This window comes from Leptidea sinapis, chromosome 24 (assembly GCF_905404315.1).
Source record: "Leptidea sinapis chromosome 24, ilLepSina1.1, whole genome shotgun sequence".
NCBI lineage: Eukaryota > Metazoa > Arthropoda > Insecta > Lepidoptera > Pieridae > Leptidea > Leptidea sinapis.
In genome coordinates this window covers 6,085,518-6,103,778 of record NC_066288.1, presented here as the reverse complement: position 1 = coordinate 6,103,778, position 18,261 = coordinate 6,085,518, and the positions used below count along the sequence as shown (strand labels likewise).

Sequence of the window (18,261 nt, the reverse complement as noted above, 5' to 3'; positions counted from 1 at the left end):
CAATCGAGTGAATCGCTTTTTTCTAAGAAAGAAGACCGGACGGTCATGCGCGCTCATTTATGTTATTGGAATGCAAGTGTTTTATGTAATGAAAATAACAGAGAAGACAAGCAGGACGTTCAGCTGATGGTGATTGATACGCCCTGCCCATTACAATGCAGTGCCGCTCAGGATTCGTAAAAAACCCAATAATTCTGAGCGGCGCTACAATTGAGCTCGTTGTTATTCATACGAGCCTCTGTACTTATATTTTATGTGTGACGTATTAATTCTATTAAAATTACCGTCGAACAATGGCTTTTGTGCATGTTTTTTCATCATTAAATTTTAACAAATTTCGTGAATATACACTTTGGCCTTCTGCTATCTTACAAGTAAACTAAGTATCAAGTTATACTCAGAAATAATCCAAGAATATGCAAAATTACAAATAGACATTTTGCTTATGTTTGGTTTATTCGGACGTATAACGTTTCCCGCGTTTATTTGCAAGGCTGCTTGACATTCGGAAAACTTCAGATTTCTTATTCTTATTATATTGTGTATATTCTTGGTTTATTCTCAGATATAACTTTATACCAAGTTTATTTGTAATGCCGTTAACATCTAACGGTATAGAACATCAAAAAGCACAGAGGCGTTATGTAATGTTTTTAATCCTCGAATGTATCTCATTGCTAAAAATTTTTATAAGAAAATTTTAAACCTGTAGGTACAGTCTTCAGTCAGCAGTTTGCAGTAGCGATAAAAACACAAGAACAAACTGTTTCTTTAAAAAAAGTTTCATTATTTACTTCAAGAGATTTTAAGAATTTCACTTGTTCCAGATGAAAAAATTATACTCAAATCCGTTTCGGGGCGCCTCAGATCCGGCGAGCTGACGGCCATCATGGGCCCGTCAGGCGCTGGCAAGTCTACACTACTCAATATACTGACTGGTTACAAGTAAGTTACTATAATAATAATAATAATAAAAGCCTTTATTCACTTAACATACACTTTAACATATATACTACTTACAAAAGATGTATTCTTAAATCTAAGAAAAATTAAATAAAATTATATCTAATATCTAAAATTCTCGTGTCATGGTGTTAAACTTTGAGCTCCTCCGAAACGGCTTGACCGATTCTCATGAAATTTTGAGTGCAAAATGGGTAGGTCTGAGAATCGGACAACATCTATTTTTTATCCCCCTAAATGTTAAGGGTGGTCTACACGAATATTTTTTTAAATTTTTTGACATTTTTTTTAAATTTAATTTATTTGATTATGAGTCAGCATTACAAAATACATACAACTTCAAATTTTCACCCATCTACGATCAACAGTTACTTTTGATTTTAATATCGGCAATACAACGTTTGCTGGGTCAGCTAGTTAATAAATAAAGTAACCTCTTTATTGGTCAGGTTGTCTTTCGACATAGGCCTCCCGCAGTTTCTTCCACTTATCTCTATCTCGAGCTAACCTTCTCCATTCTGTTGGTAAATCGTCTTCCCATCTTTTGATTTTACGTCCTCTTTGTCTTTTCCCATTTCTAGGGTACCACTCTAATACATCATTTGTTCGACCTCATTATATCTCCAGCCCAATTCTTTTTGAGTTTTCTTATTTTCTCTAATACATTTTCCCGATAAGTAAGTTATCTCTATACATATATTTTTTCCTTTGATTATACTGCAACAATTACTCAATCGATCATAATAACACCAGAAGATGCAGCGTGTTTCAGAGAATGTTTTAGTTTTGAATGTTTGTTGGTGATCACTTATCCGGAATCTATATTTTTGAAGTAACAATTTCTGATAGGAGGGTAAACAGCTTCGTAACTTACTTGATTAGTATTATCACAAATGATTTTTTTTATTCTTTTCTTTTATGATCAAACATAAGTTTTATAATTTTAATTACAATCTAGCCTTAGGCTGCTAATAATTTATTTTTAACTTAATCTACTCAGTAGAGTAAAAGTAGATTTCCACATGGCAAAATGCTGCTCAACCAATTGTCAAAGCAATTAAAGATGGCTCTTCAAACAGCGAAACTATGAGTACTTACTTGACCCAGCTAACGAATGATCATTCAACAAATTATTCTCTGTGGAAATCTACTAAAAATCTTGATAAGCCAATTGTACACATTCCTCGTATCAAGGAAGTAATGGACAATGGACCATAACTAATTACCTATAAGCAACTAGATTCGCAGAGTACCTACACCAATTATTTCAACCTAACGTTATGGAGGAAGAATATGGTATTAATAATTTAGTAGAAATCGTCGATTTTGATGAGTTTGAAATAAGAATCGTTACAACAAAACAGTGAGATTAAGTATCTAAAACAAAAAAGCTCCTGGCTATGATCTGATTACTAGTAAAGTTCTTCGTACCCTTACCCACGTAAAGCAATAGTAAAAATAACTACGCTTTAGCAGTGCTAATGCATCGTTTAGATCAAAACATGTACCTGATATTATGTGGAAAGTAACTGAGGTAATTATGCTGCTGAAGAATTAGTCTTACAGACAAATATACTAACCACCCATAATGTAGAAACTTTTTGAGAAACTGTTATTCAAGCGTTTGAAATCTGTTATAGAAGAGAGAAAACAAGGAACAACCTGATTATCGGTTTGGTTTTAGGGTAAGACATTCTACTATCGATCAAGTACACACTATGGAAATGCTCTAAAAGAGAAGAAAGTTTGTACCACAGTAATTTCAGATGTCGCGCAAGCTTTTGATAAAGTTTGGCATGAAGAACTTATGCACAAACTAAGAAATAAGCTTCCTCAGCAGTTTGCAGATATTATCGAATCGTATCTCACTCGCAAGTGTGAGTGTTACAAGTCAGACAAGATGATGCATATTCCGATTTAAAAAAAAATAAAAGCTGGAGTACCACAGGGAAGTGTACTAGGTCCGATCTTTTGTTTATTACATACCTATGATATCTCAGCTAGAAAACAATATCATTGCAACTTTGCAGACGACTCAGCGGAGAAGCAACAATTTTCACTATTGTCGACATTTTTTGTGAAAGGTATGTAGTTAACATTAGAATAAGATCGTAATGAATATGATATTGTAAATATTCAGTCAGTTTTTTTATTGGAAAATAACAATTACATATTACATACTAAGTGATCCGGCAAACGTTGTTTTGCCATATAAAGTATAATTGACGCGATAGTTTTATAAGTAATAAAATATTGCCTATATTATAGCCTGTACATCATTTTGTTCTATTGTCAATAGTTTTTGCAGCGCACGCAAAAATAGGTTTTCGATTTTACACCTTGTGTTACAAAATAGCAATTTTATTACGGATCCCTAATTTAAAAAAAAAATATATACATAGCCTATAGCCTTCCTCGATAAATGGACTACCCAACACTGAAAGAATCATTCAAATCGGACCAGTAGTACCAGAGATTAGCGCGTTCAAACAAACAAACAAACACTGCAGCTTTATATATTAGTATAGATAAAACATTTAAAAGTCCTGCCTTAGATTATGGACAAAATACGGTGGAAATTCATTAATTAATTATTTATAAACTTATGCTCAAAAGTGTATAAATGTAGGAAACGTGCCAGTGTGAATAAAATTGTAAAATGAACGAAATGTGTCGATGATTTGCTATTTTCGTAAGATCGTAAGACTTCAAATTTTTTTTATTATAAACCTGTGGTACCCGTTTTTTTTTGTATTTAAAAATAAGTGTTCGTATATTAATACCAATATAAGATGTAGATAACAAATGTACTTATAAAATTCTCAAGAATATGAACCTCAAGTTAAGGCAGATAATAAATAGATGTTTATCTCTCGGTGAATTTGTGGAAACTGCAAACCTATACATCGACACAGAACTTTCACTGTTTGCGAAAATAAAATGCAGGCTGAGAGTGAAAGTACCAAACCGAATTTACACACTTATCTCGCGCTACTTTTTAACTTTACATGCCTTTACACTAAATGATAAAATAAAGGCAATTTAAAAAAAACGGGTAGGGGTTGTTATCGTCACTTAAAGTAAGTTGTTATCGTCGAGTAAAGGTGTTAAAATTAACTCAATTATTACAGCGCGCTATTTATGACCTAGGTAATAAAGAATCATTGTGAGCAGAAGGTAAAGAAATTAACATCTTGATTGGTGCTTCTCAATATATTCTATATGATACTGTTATGTATCACATAAGTGAATTTGCTAGAAACTGTCACAACCATAATATGTTAACAACAGGAACAGACATAAACTTATAATGCCTACTTCTCGGCTAAGTCGAGTTAGTGTAAGTCTTTTGTGGGGCGATGTACAACAAGATCCCAAATATTCAATACAAATATATTACGAAATTCAAAAGAATTGTTATAAAACGTTTGTGTGGTTTGGGAATGGAGCCTCCGCCAACATGGTATTAAATAATAAGTTTAATTGTACGATATTACATTGTAACCATATTTTTTATAAAAAAAAGAAGCTCGCTGAGTTTGTTGTGCCCGTTCTTCTCAGGTCTGAGCCATACTTTTTGGAGTGGGTGGTAGTTTTTGACTTTCAATAAGTGATATCACATATTGAAAGTCAAATCCCCATTTTGAATAAAAATATTTGAATTTAAATCATGAAAATTCCTCATGATTCCTTTTACAATATAATTAGTACGGGTACATAAGATACATAATAGCTTTAAGCGTAAATGTATACACTTTTATAATAAAGTCTCAGCCACTGTTCAGGCATTATCTATAAATAAATTTAAATGTTTTATAAAAAAATGGCTCTGTCGTAAATCCTATTACTCCACAGCTGAATATCTAAATGATCGGACAGCCTGTGACTAGATTGTGATTATTTTATACCGATAGAAATGACTGTACAATATGGTATATTTTTATTGAAAAGAGCGCAAAAAAAGAATGCTGGGAGAGTTACTTGCGCCGCATCTTCTCTCTCAGAGCGCCATTTGTTTCCGAAGCGGTAGTAGTATCTAGTATATTAGAAATGACATCAAAAAGAATTCTAAAGGAATCAATTTATTATTATTTATTGAGGAAATAGGCCTTTTATGCCTTTACATAGAGAGCATGGAGCGTTCAAACAAATCTTCCGTTTTGTAATATTAGTATAGTTAGAGTGAGCAATTGTTCGGGTGTTTTTGTTCAAATCTATAAATACGGTAATTATTGACATTTCCATGTTGCCTTGTAAATAATCAGCGAATGTACTTTCAAATTATCTTTATATTTTTATATCCGGAACGTGATATGAATCACGCGGCTTTAATTTACTTTGACATATTATATCGACAGTCAGATAATTTTGTTATCTACTAAGAAAAAAAATAACCTACCTAGCATATTCATTGTAAGAATAATTTGCTGTAGTTATTAGATCCCTCGGTCACCTACTAACAAGTAAACCACGTCAGTTGTTATAAAAATATTAAATGTTTTGGTCGCTTTAAATGTTGATGGTTTAATCACCCAATTCTTTTATTAATAAGTTTATCTTGTTTCATTGAGATCCATAATATATTACACACCTATATTTTACCAGTGAGAGGCTCCATTGCACAGGATTCCGGCTAGATTATGGGTACCACAACGGCGCCTTTTCTGCCACGAAGCAGTAATGTTTAAGCATTATTGTGTTTCTGTCTGAAGGGCGCCGTAGCTAGTGAAATTACTGAGCAAATAACATCGTATGTCTCAAGGTGGCGTGGGCAATTGTAGTGCTGCTCAGAATATTTGGGTTTTTTAATAATCCTGAGCGGTCCTGCTCGTCTCGTTCCTTACTGTGATAAAGAAATTGATATAAAAGGCATTGGTTAAATCAGAGTAATGTAGTTAGTAAGTTTACATTAACAATATATTCTAAAATAACATAAGCGATGTGGATTATTTTCTTTTTTAATAAATTAACTAGAATACTATCATGCCAATTATAAATATTTGCTATAATATATATGATTGTTTCTCAACAAATTATTATCTCAATATACTTATTCGATTTTTGTTGTAGTAATTGTAATTCTATTCTTATGGACATAAGGTCCTGTATCCTATTGAAAGGGCAGATAACTTTCTCAATACTCTGCCATCCTGGTCAGTCTTGAGCTACCCATCTTTCTTTATCCCTAAGGAATTTCGTTTTTGCTTTCGAACGCCACGGTTAGGTTTTCCTGAAAGACTCCAACTTAAATTGATTTTCGAAACGATTGTAATCACTATGGATACGATGAAAAATCCCTTCGGAGTGAGTACCAAATATTTTATATACAACATATAATATGTTGTTAGACGTCTCATTGTAGCATTTTCAGAGATCTCTCCTAGAATATCACTGATACAATAATACCGTAAAAGCAGCAATGATGTAGAACTTGATTCGATGTGAGTTTGTTTTAACTAAATCATATATTTCATCTGCTTCAAATGATATGCCAATTTCATAAGATTCTTACATTAAACCTAAATAATTTTGGTCGGTGTGATGATATCACATAATTTATGTGAATTAATATTGTCATTATTTGTACGGTTATACGGTATCACTGTTTTTATTTATTTGTGATTAGGTACTGTATCTAATTTTATCATTGTTATTTGTCTAATTTATAACATATTATCAGATTTATTAGATTAGCCTATTAAGGACATGTTGTGTTTGTTATTCTTATTTTCAAAGATTGCGACTTGATTAGTTTTTAGGAAACCTTCATTCACATCTATGTAGATTAGTTATGTTTTTATGTTATCGTCTAAATTTTCGACTATGAGCTAATAGTTGAATAATAGGTCAGTGAGACTTATCAGACTTAGTATATTTGGAATATCTCACACTCCACAGTGCAACTGATACCGTGCACTGCTTGTAGTAAATTTTGATCGAATCGTGGTGGGTACGTAATTGTTTGCGGTAATATCAGCCCCACGTTCTGTCAGCTCTGGTAAAACTAAAAAATGGGGACAAGTACGAGACTGTGTAGTGAGTGTTGCGTACCGAGCACTGACCTCTACTATTTACCACTGTACTGGCGGCTGTCAAAGTGCTTTTGTACCTGTTTGATATTCGCCGTTGTTGGCCATATAGCGAGAGTCTGCAGTACAAAAACTATTGAAGACAACCTCAGCAAACATCGATAGATGGTGGGAAACTATTTATAAAAAATAATTGACTACTTGATTACGTTGATTCTTGAAGTATAAATAACGCGGCAAATGAACGAAATTAATTCAAAATGCAAAAGTACTTCAGAGTATTGTAGGTTCCTTTGCAGCTACTTGCATTATTCGCCAAAATAAGTTCTCTGGACACTCGCGAGTGGCGCTTCAAATAGGCACAAAAAATTTGCTGTCAAACATATGGAACAATTTGTGCAGTGGTATTTATACAGGTCAGTGGTACCAAGCCGATGATTTATTAAGTTGCGTCCACACTATGCCGCTGTAGGCGATTTGGCACGGCGTGGCAATTTCATTGTCTACCTCGTAGTAATTAAAATTTCGTATATGACAATATCTTTGATAAGTTTCCCGTGTTAATGTTTCATTTTTAATATTTGCCAGTGATGATTATAAAGAAAACGGTAAAGCTTTATCGTTATTCCACTCCATCAAATAAATTATTCAATTCAACAGCGCAACGGCAGTCAATAATAGTGTTTTGTTAAATTTCGGTAACGGTTACCTAATATATGTACCTGTTGCCATTAGTAGTTTGGGACATTATTTGAAATATTTTAATTTACCTATAAGTTAAATACCAGCATAATTCGCAATATCACCCAGTATGGCAAATTTGCGAAATCAAAATGATTTTTAACAGCGTTTGCAATCCCAATACTCCAACATCGGTTGAAGGACATATTAGTAAATAGTCGCGTAGTACAAATTGGCCGCGTAACCCACTTTAGCTCGGCTAGATAACAAGAATCCGGTTTATGCCGTGGATGAACGACTAGTTGAGTATTCGAAATATGGAGGATCGTGAGGCCCACCTCATAGTAGTAAGACCAATATTAAATCAATAACAACTTCGTCGTGTAGGTCTAAAAACTATGCTTATACTTATAATGAAGCTGTGGAGATTTTGTGAAGTGAAAATGAAGGTGTTTCTAGCACTTTATTTTGTGGATATTCAATGAGACTGTGCCGTCACGCTCTTATGGTAGAGACGACTAATAGAGACTCTAGTGAGTGAGAGTATTTCGTATTATTAATCTCACCTTGATGAAGTTTTCACTTCTGTGATGTGGTTTTTCGTTTTTTAATTTATTCAGGGCATGGCGTGTCATATACCATCAGCTGAACGTCCTGACTCGTCTCGTCCCTAAATGTCATAAAAAAATATTCAAAATCACAAAAAGGGCTAGGTTCTAAAGATTTGATTTTTTAGTTAAAAAATAAAATATCAAACGTAAAACAGCTTAAGCGTAATAGGTACCATGGAGTGGCAAATGGAGGTCGTCATGTTTGCTCACCCATCTAAAGGTTCCATCATTGTGAAAAGATTGGATTGTAGGCTTGGATCTTGTTCAGTGATGTGACTATTGAAAATCGTGGTCAATTATTAAGAGAGTTAAAGTTTTCGGAGAGTCTTTATCCCTGGTCTAAAAGATCCTTATTTTGTATATCGATCTCAGCAAGTTCAGCCTTCGTCTCAGCGATCTAGTTGTTCACTATATCCTAAGCTAATCTCAACCCCACATTCTAAGTGCTCCTTTAATAGGAAGTTATTTTTCTGCCTTATTTATATCTTTTCAGTGGGAGTTTAATATATGGCTGCTTTGTTTGAATTGACGAAATACTAAGATTTCGTTAATTCATAATAAACTGCTACCAGTTTAGTAATTTTACAAGTTACTATAAGTGAGATATTGCCAGATACGATGTACAGATTTACTGATGTAATAATTAAACAGTTAATAGCAAATTGTAAACACAATTATCTCCGTAAAAGTTAATTGAGAATTTGATTGCGACAGTTCCATTTATAACAGTGTCTCGTGCAAAGCAGTGTAGTTAAAGTAATTTACATATAATCGTTCCTACTTGTAAATCCTCCTAAATCATATAACGTAATTATAAATGGGAAGTAGTCATCACTTCGAATATACAATTCGATATATTATCATGACGGTTGGAAAATTAATACAACTTAAATTAAAAACCGTCGCAGATGAAATTGGTTCTATAGGGATGTTGCATGACTATGATTTCTATTAAATATCCATAAGTTATCAACTGCCTCATTTTTTTCTGTTTTGCTAATTGTTTAATAATAATGTAATTTATTATTTGTACAGAAATTTTGTAATACTATTATATATACATCTCAAATGAAGTCCCTGTTTAAAGTATATTTAAGATGCCCCATCGTTGATTGACATCGTAAAAAAAATTCATCTAAGATGGAGTTACTTCTGTTTCTGATACTTTTGTATTGGGCAGCTGCACTCTTTCTATAACATAATTTACTAAGTTAAACAGTAGAAAACTCAATTCCCATACACACCAATATCTGTTTGTCATGGCAGTCACGACGCCGTTTTGTTTAGCAACCGTTTTGACAACTTTAACACTCCGAGCGATTTGTTTTAGTGAAATACAGTAAAAAAAACTTGCCGTCGTGTTTTTTAAGATACTTTTAACGATTGATGGTCTTAAATAATATAACACATGGAACGAATAATCTCCAAATTTAAATCCAAGCCTAATCATAGTCTAAGAGAACACTGTTAAATTAAAAAAAAAAAACTTCTGCATCAACAAAAAATTCTGCCTCAGAGGCAATAAAAACTATTTGCTCTCGCGACTCCTGACAATCTCAGTCGCCGTGAACAGGTTTTACTGGAAGTTCAACGTTCTGATAAGGAAACAATATAATGTTTGCCAAATAATTGTTGCAAAAATTCATTTGCAAATACGTGCATTTTTATTTTTCATAAAGAATTTAATTTTAACCATAGTATTGACATAAATGCACTTGCACGTAGTAATGACATTTTAAGTCTAAGGATGAGACTAATATTATCCTGCATATTTACTTCGTAATGGATACATTGATGGCAGTTAAGGAAATGTTAATCACGGTGAATAATTGAAATGTAATGTACGAATCCACATTTAAAATGAGTGTACAAGAATTACTGACGGCCTTGTCCTTATAGAAAATAAAATAAAAGGTTGAGGTAAAATACTTAATATTTGACCTTACTAGTGAGGCTGTTGGCCTTTAGAAAAATATCTTGTAATTAGTGGCAGACTGTACTTATGCACAAAGGATACCGAAAATGAGATTTTAATAATGTTAAAATTGCTTTAAAGTCAAGTGCAAAAGTATTTTCTTGTGTATGATGGACCAACCGACTGACGCGAGTCCCACTAATTTGTTTATATATCAATGTTTATTTCGTAATTTCTTTTTTTTTAAACCGTAACACCCCACGGTTTGCATTAATGTTGCCAAGATCCTTTGTAGAAATTGGAAATTATATTCATTTGATGGTTGGGAACCATCGCTCTTAATAGAGTACTCTTAGGAGTTTCCTTGTATCTTTCACGTAGGGCGTTTGATATAAATGAGAATATGTTCAGTTTTTTTTTATTTTTCAAACATTTGAAATATATTTATTAAAATTTCGTTCTTTAAATACTCTTCATCCTGCATACCTAAATATTCTTGTACTACAGCGACTCCGGCATGATCATCTTTGACTTTCGGTCATTTCACATAGTTCTTTAACTTTGGAAATAAATAGGACTATCACTGGAGGTCAGGGCAGATGAATATGGGGATACTCGTGTATTTAAAAGGCCAGCATCACGACTTGCGTCCATCTCGCCGTTTCTTGCATTTCGTTACGCTGTTTTTTTAATGTATTCTACCTAAACCGAAAATAGAGCCTATGATCTTTCCGCAGAACAACTCGCCTTAAATTTTTTAGGGTTTGTAGATGATGGTCCCATCTAGGTCTTCTTTTGTGGATATTCTTTCAATTTGGCGCACTAACATGTAAATGTAGAATACGGTGAGGCATTTCCACCTTAAGTATCCTGAAAATCTTGATTAATTTCTCCTATACTGAAATTTTTTATTTTATTTTATTTATGCACAGATACTTTATAACCGAACTTGTGTGAGTTTAGTTGTATCCATTTTCGACAACACGCTTTGGCAAACTGAAAGCAAAAGACTTTCATTTCTAATGAACAAAAGATACTTATTCTTATTTAGTTTTAATTAACCTAATCAATATTGCTGCTTTACCAGTTAGTATTTACTTTTTTTTGGCTCCAAAGAGTTTGCACTTCATTTTCATTATATATTTATTGAATGTCCCTCGTATTCGCAATGCAATAAATTCGATATAGTGACTGACTGCTCATTAATTGTCAGATAATGATCAATACATCGTAATTGGTCTGGTAATAATAATCACAACGTCTTAAATATGTGTTTCATAAGATATTTTATCCTAATGAGGGCAGACAATGTAGAAATTTTAAAATTTGTTGAATTTGTTCTACTTTGCTGTATCGTCATTGAACGAGATGGAGATCCAGCACCACATGGCAATAGAAGTCTCTGACAACTAACACAGACTGAAAATCTCGTATGTTAAAAAAGGTCAAAACCTCGTCGAGGCGATTCATAAAGTATAACAATTCAATTTAAAATTATGATTGTGAATAATTGTGTACTCTGCTAATATTTTGCTCTGACTCCCTTAGTCGAATCGGGCCAAGTGTTCCATAGTCGAGCGCGCCAGGTTAATCTCATTCAAATACCCAAAATATAACGTTAAAGAAGTTTTCACTTCATAAAGTAGAACAGAGAGTATAATTTTCTTATTCCGTAATTTATACTATAGTGACCGGTTCCAGAAACATCTTTGCTAGTAGCCTGTTCTTTAGAAGTGCGGAAATAATCTTTACCCCGAACTAGTCGAATCGTTTTATCGGAGTATAACGTGGCTGTGACGATACACATCCGGAAGCAATGTGTCCTCGGCCTGCTATCACAGCTTAATGCGATTCATATGATAATACCTAATTGGTCTTCCGGAGTTGTTGTAACTGGTCTTTAGCCATGCAAATATAATTTAGATCGATGCAATACAAAACAATCTCTGTCGTCACTACTACTCCGTTATCAACAGATCTAAATTTGCCTTTCTAGTAGAGATTGAACTTATTAGTAGAAAGATGTGCAATAATAGTTATTTATGCAACTGTTGTGTAATAAGGGGTATTAAAACAGGAATGTGGATTTTCTCACGATGCGAAGCCGAGTGTAATAATAGTATCACATGAGTGTTTTAATACCTAATTATCAACAGTTGCATACAAGACTTTATCTACACCCAAAATATGAATCCTCTAAAAGATTCTGAAACAGTTAACTACTGCTAACATTAAAACAGGCATTCCTAGTAGTAACCTAATATCATCCATTACTGATTATATACAAATAAACTAAGTATTAATGAAAGAATTATTTATTTTAGTAGTAATTCACATTTTTGTATAGTGCAATAATTAAAATTCACTTGAATATTATTTTCTTTTGGAAATTAATCGCTCATTTTTTGTAAACAAAACAATAAAAATATCGAAGAAAAATGGCGGAGATTCGAATAATACTTTTTTTTACGGCGCGCGACGTTCTGGTGCTGTGGAACGCGCGAAAACCAAAATGTTCTTTTTTTGAAATTCATACAGATGCCACGCATCGAGCAATAAGAATGTGGCTGTCTGTTAAAACTCTTTCAGCATGAAGGGAATGAAAAAAAAATAGGAGTGTTGTTATGAAATTCAGTACAACATTACAACACTCTTTTGGATGATGTAATGGTTGTTAGAACATTGGGTGTTTTGATGTTGGCAATAAGCTAACTGTTGCAGAATCTTTAATAGAGGATTTAAAGCATGGGTGTAGATAAATAAATAAAAAGTTGCTTCAGAGGCTCCTTTTCTGGCTAACATAAATGCGCTGATTCGAAAACGAGTGAGCTACTGTGATAGTTATGTCTACGGGCTGCTTTAGGCGATTTCCTACTAATGCATGAATTGGGATAAGCTTTGTTTTTTCATTGTGTAATGCATTAAATTCACTTCTATCTATTTGCATCAATCTCTGTTCCTAAGATTCCTCTGTATTTGGATTTTGATATTTAGTTTATTCTTAATTGTGTTGTCTGCACACGCCAGAATGTTTATTAAAAATTACACTTTACACTTATATTTAGAGTTGACCTTTAAATTTTTCGGTGTGTGAATCCCACTCAAGTATGTTTAGTTTTATATTCGTTAATTTAAACCAATTGATCCTGAATTGGACTGAACGCATGAGCAAGAGCTCAGTCCTGAGTTAAATATTTTATCATTTTCCTTGCAATCTTAATTTCCTTGTATAATGACGCTCAGTGCCATTGAAAACAATGCATCATGTTTACCATAACCTACTAAGTCTTTCTTGTTTTGTCTCGACATTATCATTCTCATTGCCTCATTTGTCAATAATTAATATACATATGGTCTAACAAATGATTTAAATGAAGGAAAGTACACTGGATCAGTGCTTTCAAAGTGAAACAAACCGTTGCAGATAAAGGTAAATGATCAAATACTTTTCTCGAATTTGACATTGTCCTTAATTCAAATTAGTCTTAAAGGCGATATCAGCCTTAACCTTACAGCACATTATTTAAGGTACGCTTTTTGTTACATAGCAGAACATGATAAGGTTACGTAAATATATTTATTGTATTATTGCTTTTATCCGTGACTTCGTCGGCGTGGAATAGTTATTTTGAGCAGCTTTTTTATTTTTTTAAAATACTTTCCCAATAATACACATACAAACTGCTGCGGTTAACTATAAATTTGCTCATTTTAATACACTATTATTAACTACTTTATTTTGTTTTTGCTTTTTTGCTAAATCATTTTGCGTGTTTGATGTTCGTAAGCACTACATAAAATATAGTTTCCTATGGGAAAAACATATTTTTCTTAAAGTATCCCTGAAACTTTTAAGCGTTGTATTTTTGTACAAAATAAAATTAAAATCGAATTCCTAGCTATCCCCTATTTCAACCCCACACAGGTCGAAATTTCTAAAACGCTAGAACAAATATTTATTTATTTCTTATCATTTGCCTGAATAAAATGTTTTGTAGTGGTTACTTTGATAATGACGAACTTAAAAATTCCAACCTCCAAATATCAACCCCTCCAAAACTCTTCTTCGCGGTAAAGAGTTACTTAAATCCTTTTCCAAGTTCTAGTCTTTCTCTGTACTCAATTTCATCAAAATCTTTTCAGTGGCGTTAAAGCGTACCAAACAAACTTACATTCACATTTATAGTATTAGACATTTGTATATTATTAGTAAGGATTTATATTTTGTATAATTTTGTTGTTGGAATACTGAATACTGCCAACACTATAAATTGTGTTTAATTATTACTTGTGAAGTTAGGAGTAGTATTAATTTGATTGGATTAATTTTAGTAAGTCTCTATATTTGAAACTGAAGCATGAACAAGAAAAAACATTATCCCACTTCAACACAACTTACGAGCTATTTACACCGGTTTGTTTTTTTTCAGTCTTTGTAATGGGCTGTGAGGACAATTCGTCGTCACCGACACTATAATACTTTTCCCTATTGCCTTCGCCTCTTCGTTGTACAGCAGTATCGTTAGACCGACCTCGTTTCATGAACCTAATAAATATTTTGAGGAAGAGGAATTACCTCTTCCTATATTCGGGTATCACTTTGTGTGGGGCGTACTGCGTTTACTCAAGATAAGACACTATGTTTCCTTTTGCAACAAAAGTTACATCTGAAGAATTTGCCGAGCCTTTTATAATGTTTAGATTTTTTAAATATGTTGTAAGACAAGATTTAGTTTTTATTTCACCTCACTTTTTAGTTTGCTAGCAATAAAAAGTGTTACTTTAGGTATATAAATCTAAATATTTGTCGTGACGTCACCAAATGGTTCAACGGACGTCCAGTTTATTTTGTATCTTTTGTTTTTGTGTGTACCTACTGCTTATACGTTTCAAAATAAACATTTTTCTTTCTTTCTTTCTTCTATTATCCTTGCAACATTGGCTGTAACTAGTGATCCCTTTTTCAGAACCTCAGGTATGGAAGGCAGCATCACAGTCAACGGTATGGAGCGCAACCTGTCCAGCTTCCGCAAGCTGTCGTGTTACATCATGCAGGACAACCAGCTGCACGGAAACCTGACAGTCGAGGAGGCGATGAAGGTGGCGACCTCGCTGAAGCTGCCCAGCACCACGTCCAAAGAGGACAAGGAGGAAGTGGTGAGTAACGCCGTTTTTCAGTATTTATATCATTTGTGTTAACACTCTGTCGAAATATAATAAGTAATGTATTTTATTTATGTCAATAAGGGACGAGACGAGCAGGACGTTCAGCTGATGGTAATTGATACGCCCCGCCCATTACCAATGCAGTGCCGCTCAGGATTCTTGATTCTTCAATTGCGCTCGTCACCTTGAGACATAAGATGTTAAGTCTAATTTGCCCAGTAATTTCACTAGCTACGGCGCTCTTCTGACCGAAACACTAATGCTTACACATTACTGCTTCACGGCAGAAATATACGCCGTTGTGGTGCCCATAATTTACTTGGCATGTATACTATGCTAGTGATTGCAAGTCTATCAAATAATTACTTATCGCCATTGCTCTTAATTCAATTTAACTTTTAAATTCGAATGTAACCAACTAAGGTTAAGTTTAATGTATTCTTTATTTGCAGATTCAAGAAATCCTCGAAACTCTCGGCCTATCAGAGCACCACAAAACAATGACGTCCAACCTATCCGGTGGTCAAAAGAAACGTTTATCTATTGCCTTGGAGCTGGTGAACAACCCACCGATCATGTTCTTCGATGAGCCCACCTCCGGCTTGGACAGTTCCTCGTGCTTCCAATGTATTTCTCTATTGAAGACATTGGCGCGGGGCGGCAGGACCATCATCTGTACCATTCACCAACCGTCTGCGAGACTGTTCGAAATGTTCGACCACTTGTACACGTTGGCTGACGGCCAGTGTGTGTATCAAGGGAGCACCGGACGCTTGGGTAAGTAATTTATTGTTTTTTTTTATGAAAATAAGGGATGAGACGAGCAGGACGTTCAGCTGATGGTAATTGATACGCCCTCGTCACCTTGAGACATAAGATGTTAAGTCTCATTTGCCCAGCTACGGCGCCCTTCAGACCGAAACACAGTAATGCTTACACGATACTGCTTCACGACAGAAATAGGCGCTGTTGTGGTACCCATAATCTAGCCGTCATCCTGTGCAGAGGAGCCTCGCACTGGTATTAAATTTGCAACCAAAATGTATGAACGATGCGGGACTCGAATCCGTGACTTCTCGGGTTTCGTCCGAGCGCTCTTCTAACTGATCCAACCGCTCGAGTGACGTGTGGTTCGTAAATCTTGGTATGTCTTGTTCAACTCTCAGGTTGTGGGTCCATCTACTTTACAGTTGATACCTGCTCAACCCCAATAATTGCATTTTAGGAAATTGTCTTGAGATGTCGCTCTTTTAAATCTAAACAATTTGTTATATTTAAAGGGATATCCCTCACTCTGGGATTAATTAAATTAAATTTGTAACCAAAATTTATGAACGAAGCGGGACTCGAACCCGTGACTTCTCGGGTTTCGTCCGAGCGCTCTTCCAACTCAAGCCAACCGTGCGAGTGACGTATGGTTCGTAAATCTTGGTGCGTCTTGTTCAACTCTCAGGTTGTGGCTCCATCTGATTTTCTTGTCTTTTCTTCTATAAATAAATACAATTTCTAGCATTATAGTAAATATACCGTTTCTGCAAGTGCGGGTATTAATATGACTACTGGGCCGTCGAGTGCGTCATTTATTACGTACAAATATGTGGGCGTGGCTTAACAGGCAGAAAAGCAATATCAGAATGTCTTTCTAAAGTGTCCTTCATTTATTACATTTTAATACGCGTTTTATTAGCTTCACCTGTATGTATGTTCGTTTGTAACCGACTCATTTGGGCGCGGATTTGACCCACTTTAAACGGCCAGATTTTAGTTAAATTTTCGTAGATTTATCGAGGCCCGAAGGCAATACAATTCTAAATTCTATTTTTCAATTTGTAAAGTAAGATTTTTGTTTAATTTATATATTTTTTTCATCTTTGATCAATAAACCAGGAAGTGATGTTGATTTTAAATTTCAACCATTATCTTTTTTAGTTTTTTCCAACTATATTTATTATATTGGGATATTGTGAGTTACGACGCACGTTGATTAGATGGCCAATCACAGTTAGCCTTAACATTTTTTTTAAAGACTGTCGAAAGATGACAAATATCTCTGCGTTCAATTCGTAAGATTAATAGTTGCCATTTATTTGTTATGTTATAAAGTTTTACTCGAATAAAAAGTCTTCGTTGTGCAAACGTTTCAAGGTACTTTTGGCTACGTTCAACAAAGTTGTGGAATGAGCTTCCTTGTGCGGTGTTTCCGGGACGATACGACATGGGTTCCTTCAAAAAACTCGCGTGCACCTTTCCTAAAGTTTTGTATGGGAATTTGGGCGGCGTTGATCACTTCACACCCGGCGACCCGTACGTTCGTTTGTCCTCTTTTTCCATAAAAAAAAAACTAGCTATGAAATCAGTTTCCTGGTCCGGTGTTGCCAGGACTCGGTCCATACGACACGGGTGCCTACAAAAAATCTCTGTGTAATTCCTCTGGTGGTTCAGGCGGATCTGGGCGGTGGTAATCACTTAACATCAGTTGGTTTTTCTTACTCTTTCGTAAAAAAAGAAAACTGGATAACTTTTTTTATATGATAATAAGGGACGAGACGAGCAGGACGTTCAGCTGCTGGTAATTGATACGCCCTGCCTATAACAATGCAGTGCCACTCAGGGTTCTTGAAGAACCCAATTATTCTGAAGGGCACCACAATTGCGCTCGTTACCTTGAGACAAGATGTTAAGTCTCATTTAGGCAGTAATGTAAACGAAACGCTTATTTTTACTTCATGGCCATCCTGTTGTAAATAACTATTTTTTTCTCGTAAAGTTGCTGCCCTGTACTTCCCCGGGATATAAAAAGAATAGGGAAGTCCCAGACCCGACGCTTCCTAATTATCGTAAGAGGCGACTTATGGCATTTACCATTGGGAAGCTCCTTTGCACAGGATGCCGGCTA

At 34.5% G+C, this 18,261-nt stretch overlaps 1 protein-coding gene across 3 annotated transcripts in view; it reads left to right on the top strand.

Moving 5' to 3' along the window:
* LOC126971578 (ATP-binding cassette sub-family G member 1) overlaps positions 1–18,261 on the top strand; it is a 77,433-nt gene that overhangs the window by 27,663 nt on the left and 31,509 nt on the right. For all 3 annotated transcript variants that reach the window (XM_050817892.1, XM_050817890.1, XM_050817891.1), the window contains 3 exons: positions 828–945; positions 15,167–15,356; positions 15,818–16,142. In XM_050817892.1, coding sequence (XP_050673849.1) covers positions 828–945; positions 15,167–15,356; positions 15,818–16,142 — 633 coding nt within the window. The remainder of the gene's footprint in view (positions 1–827; positions 946–15,166; positions 15,357–15,817; positions 16,143–18,261) is intronic.